This window comes from Papaver somniferum, chromosome 7 (genome assembly GCF_003573695.1).
Source record: "Papaver somniferum cultivar HN1 chromosome 7, ASM357369v1, whole genome shotgun sequence".
Classification (NCBI taxonomy): Eukaryota; Viridiplantae; Streptophyta; class Magnoliopsida; order Ranunculales; family Papaveraceae; genus Papaver; species Papaver somniferum.
Window position 1 is genome coordinate 130496585 of NC_039364.1, and position 10541 is coordinate 130507125.

Here is a 10541-nt window from a genome sequence, read left to right on the forward strand (position 1 = left end):
TACACTTGCCCTTATATTAACTATTCCAAGTGATCAGGTGACATTGAACTTGAAGACTTAGACGAAAGCCTCCCAGCATAAAGACTTGTTCTAATAGAGAATCGAGGAGGGTGAAAGAATCAAGCTTCAACAACTTTATGCACCAATGTATAAATTAACAAAGCTCCTCTTATCATGTCCTAATAGAAACATATACAGAAAGAAATTCCTATCCCCATTGAACTAACAGTCGTGCCGTTTCAACTGCATCCTCCAAACAGGTACAAACATGTTATACACCCAAGTGTAAGACTCCATCAACAGAGCATTACTATATATAAAAAAAATTAAGAGAAAAGACTACAAGTCTTTTAAAGGCACAACTCAACGCTATAAGACAACATTTTTAAAACAGGGTTCAGCTTCTCATAATACTCTTAGCAATCCCATGGTAATTGCTGCAAAGAAATTATAACCAAGAAAAGGGAACTACATTGTTATCAACTCTCGCTTACCAACATCAAATTCGGAATAACTACAATCAACAAAAACTACCCAAGACAATTCAGCTTATTAGTCATCACTCTCTCATACTGTCATCACCTGCCTCACCAGCTTCTTTGACATCAATTGTAAAACTGTACTCTTGGTCACAACCCAGATAAGAGTCGCACATGAAATACAGCGTGTATGACTTTCTCCCAGTTTCTGCCGGGGCAGCAAACTCGAGCTTCACTTTCGATTTTCTCTGCAGAGACACTCTCTTAATTGCAAGCAGCTGATTAGTCTTGCTATCACCAACTACCAGCCACCACCCTTCTTCTTTAGCTTTTGGATACCTGGGAGCATCCACGGGTCCCACCTCTGATCTACCTTCAAGATCCCGTTCAAGTGTGACTTGCAGCGAAATATCATCCCCAGCCATCACGTTATCACTCTCCAGCACCTCATACGTCATATCAATGTTAGGAAAACGGTTGCAGAATCGGGCTATGTCTAGTAACTGCGAATCTGACATCTGTAACAACTCCTGCCTCTCATCGTCCTCCATCTCCGCCAAATCAAATACTGTCTCTATACTCTTCCCTGGGTTCTCTTGACACCTCTTAGCCAGCTCTTTGGTGAAGTGTGGAAGCTGAAGAAGCATGGAATCACGTTCCCACATGCCTTGAGTGACCATTTGGCTGACTTCCATAGTAAGAAGAGCAAGGTCAAGCCAACCATTGCTAGAGATTACATCAACCATTGCTTGGAGAAGCCGACTAGCAGACAGTAGAACCTCTCGCTGATCCGATGCCAAGTTCCCAACAACCGTGTGCCTCGCGAAGTGGGCCTGGAGCAGCGCATTTGCCTTCACATGCGGGTCTGTACATCTGGGGTTTTCGAATGAGTATCTCTGATGGTTAATCAACCTCCGTATCAGTTCTTCCTCCCCTGGTCGCGAAGGAAGCTCATCATACTCAGAAGCCGAAGCCAGAATCTCCAGAAGCCCCTTTATCTTTGTTTTGGACGTCAGTGAAGAACTGAATCGTTCTATGGTTGTGTAACTTATATAATAATACGACGCAATCATTCCCAGGTTCAGAGGAGAAAGATCTGTTTCATCCTCCACAGAAACACATTTACTTGCTTCCAAATCACTTAATGTTTTTTCCACGAGCTCCGAAAGGTGATCTGAGAGATGCCTATGGCTAACTCCCTGGAGATTGTAGTAGTTCGGATTTTGAGTGAGCCTCCTATACATAAATGTCCAGGTAATATAATCCACTGCAGCTTGTTTGTTCTCGATAACTCCAGCAACAACTTCCGCATTCAGATTATCATGCAAATAGTGCTGCAGATGACTCTCCACGGGATAAGCTTCATACAAGAACTTTTTGTAGTATTCCTTCCTTGGAGCGTGGCAAAGGATGACACATTTGCCAGAATTATCCAACAGAGGTCTACTAGCATGACCCATCATCTGCAGTAGGTCAGTCACGGGGTAGTCAGTATGAGTATTTTCTCTCCCATCATAGTGTTGTGTTCCCATAACGACCACCAGGTGAGCTGATAACGGCATTCCCCAGCACATTGAATTGCTCGCAACGCAGACCTGTATCCAACCAGCTTCAAATAAATGAGTGACAATTTCAAGATCGACGCTGGAGAGGCCTTCGTGTAGGTAGCCCACACCATGACGAAGAGTGGCACTCAACATGGGCTCTGTGACTTTGGAAATGAATGACTCCAGTTCTTCCTCAGACTTCAGTAGAAACGGGGGACACTCCCCCCCATCAGCATTAGAGTAAGTCATCAAATCAGCCGCAGTAAGCCTGGCATGCTTCCTAGTAGGAACAAATACAAGTGCAGGTTTCCCATTCCTGGCATGTTGGACAATGGCGGTGTAGGTTGGTTTTGTCATTGCTTGCATCCTTGCTTCGAAGTTAGCAATATCCACTCCTTGAATATGGATCTCCAGTGGAACGGGACGAACACCTGGCGGGAAGTTAAAGAGCCCGTGAGAGGTTGCACCTATCCACTCCCCAAGATCTTTTGCATTTGCCAATGAAGTTGACAATGCCACTATGCGGATCTTGTTCTCACTCTGACTTGCAATGTATCTCATTCTAGAAACAATTACCTCCAAAATATGGCCACCTTGACCCCCAATCAAGTGGAGCTCGTCAATGACAAAAAGGCTAACCTGTTGAATGTGTTTGCGATGCTTCCATCTGCGAGACAAAGAATCCCATTTCTCAGGAGTGCTTATAACTATTTGCCCTTTCTCAAGCAGTTTCAAATCTGTTGATGTTTCACCAGTCAGTTCCACCACTCTCAAGCCTAATCCCTTTCCAAACTTCCTTTCCCAATCACGATAACTCTCCTTTGCAAGAGCTTCCATAGGAGCAATGTAAACAACACGCATGACATTATTCGATCCTTTCTGATGATTCCTCAACACAGCAAACTCTGCACAAATTGTCTTACCGCTTCCTGTTGGCGCTGCAACCAAGACATTGTCATCTGTATTATATAAGACAGTGAAGACCTGAGTTTGCACAGGGTTGAAGTGCTTGAACTCCTGATAAAGAGCCTCATATGCAGGATTTCTCAACGCAGTAACGGGCAGTGGCTGCAAGTCTAACAACTCAGTAGGGGGAGGGTATTTTTCTGGTAAAATAAGGTGTCTAAATGACACGGGTAATACTGACTGAGAGTTCAGCCACTTATCGGACACAACTCGAATGAAATACTGAGGAGGCAGCGGCTCGTAAATTGGCACAGTAAAACTTAACGTATGGTCTTCGTCGAAATACTGCTTCTTCAGCATAAAATACTCGTGATGAAGAATAAACTCCCCATCATTATCCTCAACAATAACCCAAAATGGTTCCACAAATCCATGAACTCTGTCCTCCCACATAAAATCCGGCGTAATTGTAAGTTCGACTCTTAGAACTGTACGGGTGATGGGTTGAACATGTGCTGCTAGGTTCAGCTTTGGGAACTGGTGAATATATTTATGGAGCATTTTTCCTACCTTCTGTTGACGGATGAGCTCTCCAATCTCCGTAGAGGTTAAATCATAGTACCTGTCCCAGGCCAATTCTTTCCTCTCCAATTTTGTCAGCAAGTCCTTTTGGATACCATGGAACTGGCGAAGAGGCATTTGAACACTCCACATCTGCTTGCCAACCATCTTGCACAAATTCAAAGCCTTCTCAGCTACTTGAGCCCACCCTCTTTTCAATACAATCTCAAAAAGCGCTCGCATAAGACGTCCAGCACTCTACAAAGACAAAAAAAAACACAAGTAAATAATCATAGCAGGATGTTAATACCTTATATGATCAAAGACAAAAAAATATCCATGCAGTGTTACCTGAGTGATGAACACCATATCAGATGTCAATGAGAGCCCTTCAAGCTTCAGCTGTGAAATGTACGCTTGGAGCAAAACATTAATTTTGGCACTGGGTTCTTCCAAGCTCTCCTTAACGGGAATAGGAACACGATCCAAAAGCTTAGCGAGTTCCATCTTCTCATCTTGTCTCACAGTCACATATTTAAACTCTTCGCTAAGTGAGAACAACCGACAAAGCTCGATATCACCCATTGTTGGCTTCAGATGCTCATTGTAAGTAGATATCGTTCCATGGGTAATATAATAATAACTGGCGATTCGACCAAGGTCAGTGACTTGGAAGTACCCGCTTTTCCTATCGTACTTCACCAAATTATTCTTCTCCAAGACAGTTGCAGCAGAATGGATCTGCAGAAGAATTTACAACACCGGTTACTAGCATGTAAATAGAAACAATCTAGAACTGAATGTATAAACAAAATAGGTCTTTTAAGCAGATTCACGTATCATCAACAGTTATATAAACATGCAAAGCTCAGATAAGTGCCAGATTCATTGAGATACCAAGAAAATGTGTGTGTGTGTGGGGGGGGGGGGGGGGGGGGGGGTAGATAATATTGACAAAATATAAGCATGAGAACATCAAAGAAATCATCAATGAAACTAAGGTCCCCAAGACAAGACGAGAATGGTTAAGGTGTAGTGGAAGTAAGATTTCTTACCAAATCTGCCCTTCTTTCCTCCAAGAGCTTGTCCCTACTCAGAACATCAGCTGCCAAACCATACAGTGTTGGATTTCTCAACATGCGAATGTACAAGTATGTGTAGCCAAGCCAATTGCATGCTTCTTTAGCATTTTGAACTGTCCCCAAAACGATTTCAGCATTTAGCTGATCAGCCAGCTTTGACACAAACTGACTTTCAATAGGAAGTTGTGCATTCATGAGCGAGAGATAATACTGCAGTTCACTATGTCCTGTTATGATTATCCCTTCCCCGTAGGTGTCATATTGAGGCCTCCCTGCACGACCAAGCATCTGCATGACGTCAAGCGGACTTAATTCAGTCCACGCTCCTTTCTCGGGATTGTAAATCTGAGTACCCTTGATGATCACGGTGTGGGCTGGTAAATTAACACCCCATGCAAGGGTAGCAGTGGATACCAGCACTTGCACGTGCCCTTCAGCAAAAATTTCCTCGACAATATCACGGTCTGCTCTCGACATACCAGCATGATGAATTGCAAACCCATAAGGTAACAACTCCTTGAGATCATTGCTCTTGACAAACTCTATTTGTTCTCGTAAAATCTCACGGCTTGCACTATCCTCCTTCAGAAAACGACTAATGGTGTCATTGGCAAGAGCTGTATCTTTTATTGCTTTTGCTGTTTTCGCCGTCTCTTTTCTCGAATGAACAAATATGAGGACTTGGGACTTGCCTGCTGTGGCCATCACCTTCTCGTAACAGACGTCATTCATCAACTGGAATCTCTGTAAAGGCTTCTTAACTGTGATTCCAATATACTGTTGAGCAAGCGGGCATGGTCTGTAACTGTTGTCAAAATGGAATAGTCCCTTTTTCAGATCAACTCGTAAAAATAGAGCCACATCTTCGTAATTAGGGAGTGTTGCTGACAAACCAACCAAACGAATGTGCTCCTTTGTGGTCTCGATCAATCTAACAGTTCTCGCAACAATGCTTTCAAGCACTGGCCCCCTATTATCGTGAAGTAAATGGATCTCATCAATGATGACAAGCCTCACAAGCTGTGTATATGTTCGGTCTCCCGATTTTCTAGTGATGATATCCCACTTCTCAGGAGTCGTAACAATTATCTGTGTGTCGTCAATTTGTTGGCGAGTCAGGGACTGGTCTCCACTTAGCTCTTTAACATTTACATTGTAGTGCTTAAGACGATTAGACAAATTTCCAACTATCTCAGCAACTAATGCTTTCATTGGTGCCACGTAAACAATCTTGTACTTGCTATTATCAAAGGAGCCATCTGGATTCCTATGCAACGCAATCTGCTGAAGTATGGTTAACATTGCCACATTCGTTTTCCCAGCCCCAGTCGGAGCACACAAAAGGAGATTCTCTGCTGTGAAAAGTGCGGTCTCATAAACTTTACTCTGTATCCTATTCAACTGACTCATACCACCAAAGGCTGGTTGTGCCCAGTCAGGCATGACTGATATCTTAATAAGCTCTTCGCCAGGGGCAAGTGGTTTAAGCTTAGGCGCAGGCACATGAACTTCTTCGTACCCTTTGCTGTGATTCCGATAAGACCCATCAGGAAGAGTGCATTTCTTATTAGCCATCAACAAACCACCTTGCTGAAAAGATATACTTTCTAGGTCCAAAAGTTGACGCTGCCCTTTCAACCAACCACTCTCCGAGTCTCCATCAATCACCGGACCTCTCCTCTCCCAGTCTCTATCCTCATCCCCACCACCACTCCCGTCCTTCAATCGCCTAGCTTCTTCTCTAATATTTTTCTCCACAATCTTCTGCCGTTCTTTAGCAGTTGCTCTTGTGGCGTGTAACTGCTCAAGAATGGAAGCCAATTCAGGACCCAAACCCATCATTTCTTCCTCGATCTTCTTCCTCTCTTCCTCGTCTATTGCCCTTGCAAGACGAGTACACCACACAATCTTTAAGCGGTTCCGCAAAAGCACCTTGATTAGCTCAAACTTATCAAAATCCAAAAGCACCAGGAGATTACGCTCTACTTCCCTGTTGTCACCACCTTCAGCAAGCATTTTAAGTACATCCTCGGCAAGTTTCTGGCACTGTTGGGGGTCAATCTCTCCGTATGCATTAGAAATCTTCCTTTGAAGCCAATAAGCATCAATGTCTTGGACATTCAAAGTCATACCCTCATTCGCGTCTTGCATCTCATCATCATCTATACCACCCATCTGCATAGCCCCAGCTCTCTTTGTTTCAGGTCCGTCATCTTCCTCATCTTCACCATCGTCGTACTCTTGGACCTACCACAGATCATTTCAACACTGAAATTATTATTTCAAAAATCAAATCAACACTAAATAACACAAGCAACTGCAAAAACTCAAAAACAATAAAATATACCTGATCGTAGTCACTCTCGTCGTCCTCCTCATCCTCGTCAAACTCAACCGCAACACCAATATCATCATCAAGCGCCTCATCCCCATTACTAGCACCACTGGGAACATCACCAGCCCCATCTTGGTAATCTGTAATAAGCTTCCCAACAGACACAAGAAGATCAAAAGTAGTACTAGATATGGTACTCAACAACTTCTCAATCTCCCACTTCTTATCCACATTCTTAAGCTTATCATTCTTAAGCACGGGGATAACCTCATCAGCAGCACCACATAAGATTTCCTGTGGCTGTCCCCCTAAATGCTGTTGAATACAACTCAGTAGTGCCTCGTAAGCAGCTCGTGTCTCTTTTGTTTTAGGCTGATAAGCACCTTCCTCAGCTATATTCAAAACACTACTCTCTTGCAGACCACCACCACCACCTAAACGCCTTCGTTTACTATCTCTTCTCCCAGACGCTAGGTCCTCATCACCACCGCGTTCTTTCTTTTTCTTAGACTTGTTAATCTTTTCTTCGAGTTCTTGAGGTCTGCCTTTATAAGCTTTATCACCGAAGTGTTTTGGATCGATTTTACCCCACAGTGTTTCTGGCTCACCAGTTGGTTCATGTGTATCACGAGGACGTGAATCGGTTGTGAGTACTAGACTTGAATTTGCTCTATACTCGTATTGTTTAAATCGGGCGTGAGCTTCGGCTCCACCCCCTCCCGGATGTGCCATTTAAGTTCTGCAACTCTCAATGATTATATCCTGAAACAGAAAAACCACAAACAGAAATTAGGGTTTTCTCGCGATTATAGGTTTTTCTAGGGTTTTAAGTTCAGATTTGTTCAATCAGGTCAGTAATCAAAGGAGATGAATGATGACAGGCAGAGAGAGACTTACTGTGATTGAACGAACGATTTGCTTCTCCTCTTCTTCTTCTCCGAATTCCGATAGGATAGGTATGCAGAGAGAGATTCAAACACGAGGTCTGGGAGCTGAAGTTTTTATTCTGTAGAACCGCCTTTGAGATTTCGTTTTGAACAAGGAGATCTTCTTTAAGGTCGGTTTTCTATTGGATCAGGGTTTGTCACTCGGGCTTCATTAGGCGGCGGTTCTATTTTGGGCCATGTAAAACCCGACTAGTTCCGCATACCAGATTCCTTCACATGTTCTATCTCACACTATCTCACACTTTAACCTCTTTTTTGTGAATAAAAAATAAATGACATCGGATTCGAAGTTAATATTTTGAGATATAATCTTCTTGCAGAACTTTACATATCTGCCAAAAATGAGTTCATTCCGAGACGTATAATACCACCATCTACTATTGTGAAAATGAGTCGTTGAAAATTAACGGATTTTTTACCATTGAAATTAAGATACGTAGATTGTGAGGTTTAGCATTTCGAAATATGCTCATTTTTGGTAGTAACGTTGAGCTTCGTAAGAGGAACATATCTCCAAAATATTAGCTTCAAATCCTTTATCGTTTGAATCTTTTTACAAAAAAAAAGACGTCTAAAATATGAGATAGTGTAATAGTAATAAACATGTGAGAGGATCCTCCCTCTCACATAGACTCTAAGTTTTTTGTTTTAAAGGCTCAGGGGATGATGAACTCTGGTCATCAATTAATAACCATCTATAAAACCCTTTATCCTACTAAACTGTGTTAATCAATCAACAACTTAAACACCCAATTACATCTTTCACTCCACGTTGAGAGTTACGCTAACCTCCCTTTCCATTGGTTGGTCAATGGAACCCTCGTCCCTGATTGGTTGAAAAACAAGTTATACCCCCTATATTTCGTGAGCGATAGCGATCACCCTTTTTTTTGTGTTTAATGGTCGACGAAACCCTTGATTCTGATTGGTTGAAATTTTAGATAAATTCTTACACCGCATTTACATCATTTCAATAAAATTCGGCCCATAAGATGTTGAATAAATAAAGAAAGAAAAAAAGTGGAAAATCTTATTGATTACCATAAAAAAAAATGCGCGGAAAATCTTTGGAAAATTTGATTATTTCCGTATTTTGTTTTTTTATCCCAAATCTTAATCTAAAAAAGAAAGACAAAAAAATAAAATTATACGGAAATATTTTTTTTATTTTTAAAACCGAAAATTGTAAAAAGAAATAAAAAGATTTATACGAAAATATTCTTTTGATAATGAATATTACATGAAACTAGTTAGAAGCCTGACAAGCTAAGCTCCAGTGGCGTACTATGAACAGGTTGTCGTGTTAGCCTACCAGCAAGCCTCATGAGGAACCAGCCAATAGAGCCGAAGCGGATAGGGGGTTGATTATGTCGTAAGGGGGCAAGCTAACTCTATATTCCAATTGTACTGCACCATCAGGGACTCGAACCTGGGACTTCCTGAAGCGCATCAACCTTTGAGGAACGGGGATGACCAGCTGAGCTAGCTACACGTTTTTGTAATCTTAATATTCTGTTTATTTTCGTATTTTGTTTTTTTATCCCAAATCTTAATCTTAAAAAAAAAAGACAAAAAAAGAAAAATTATATGGAAATATTTTTTGATTTTAAAAACCGGAAATTGTAAAAAGAAATAAAATACAAAAAATATTCTTTTGATTTTTATACCCGAATTTGTAAAAGGAAATAAAAAAAATTTGTAAGGAAATATTTTTTCGCATATTTTATATGGAAATACTGTATTACCATAAATAAAAAAGAATCTCGATTTTTTAACTACTTTTATTGGTTTTAATTAGTCAAAGGAAAAAAAAAATCTATTTTTAGATTTATCTTACGCATCTATTCGAAATTTTTTCCATGTTTATCTCACGTGAATAAATTTTCTTTAATTATAGTGTTAAGATATTTTTTAAGTGTAAATGTATGCATATATTCAATAGTCGTGTGATACAACATGAGTTTTTCCTTAATCAGGCTACATAACATATGGAATAACAGGTTCAGCATATGTATGGAATAACAAGTTTAGTGTTCGAGTGTATATACAGTTCATAAGGGTTGCAAAAATTTGTATCAAGGATGAGTGCACTGATCGGACACAGTTGTAGTATACTAAAAATATTTCTTAGTTAATTATATGTAGTCATTCCCATATTAAGGGCAGTTGAGTTTCCTGTGATGAAATACTTTGCTTTCTCCGAGAGTGGGAAGCTCGTTATTCCTTTTTGGATTACCCAAAAATACTTAAAAGTGTGGGATGTTTATTTGACGTAATGATGGAAGAAATCATATAGAACGCAGGGGCATCTTTTCAATAATACAATTATATTTGGTGTGCGCGTGTTCATAGTCCCTCATGCATCATCTAATTCAATGCATACTTTGATTTTTTGAGACCATTGGTAAAAAGTTGTGATTACATTAATTCATGTAACGGGAAAAATTCCCAAATACATTGACTTAACATTTTAATGCCATTATAGCCCGTAACTCCGGAAAAAGCAAGAAAACATCGTTTGCGGCTTATGGGTGTGAAGTTGGAGAGGAAAAACAAGAGAATACGGGTCATACATCTCAACTCGGATAAATATTTGTATTGTTTTTCAATGGGAATGGAATCATAAATTTTGGTTTGGATTTTAACTCAAATGCATTTTTGTTGATACAAAAGCCATGCAGCAG

The 10541-nt window shown here is 40.7% G+C and overlaps 1 protein-coding gene across 1 annotated transcript; it reads right to left on the reverse strand.

Annotated features, from left to right (window-relative positions):
* Window positions 1–286: 286 nt before the first annotated feature.
* On the reverse strand, window positions 287–7935 carry LOC113298424 (DExH-box ATP-dependent RNA helicase DExH12-like). Its single transcript, XM_026547167.1, has 5 exons — window positions 7808–7935; window positions 6923–7672; window positions 4549–6822; window positions 3845–4234; window positions 287–3751 (listed from the first exon to the last, which is right to left on the reverse strand). The coding sequence occupies exons 2-5, from the start codon at window positions 7640–7642 to the stop codon at window positions 560–562; spliced, it is 6576 nt and encodes a 2191-aa protein (XP_026402952.1). The 5' UTR covers window positions 7643–7672; window positions 7808–7935; the 3' UTR covers window positions 287–559.
* Between the last annotated feature and the right edge of the window lie 2606 nt (window positions 7936–10541).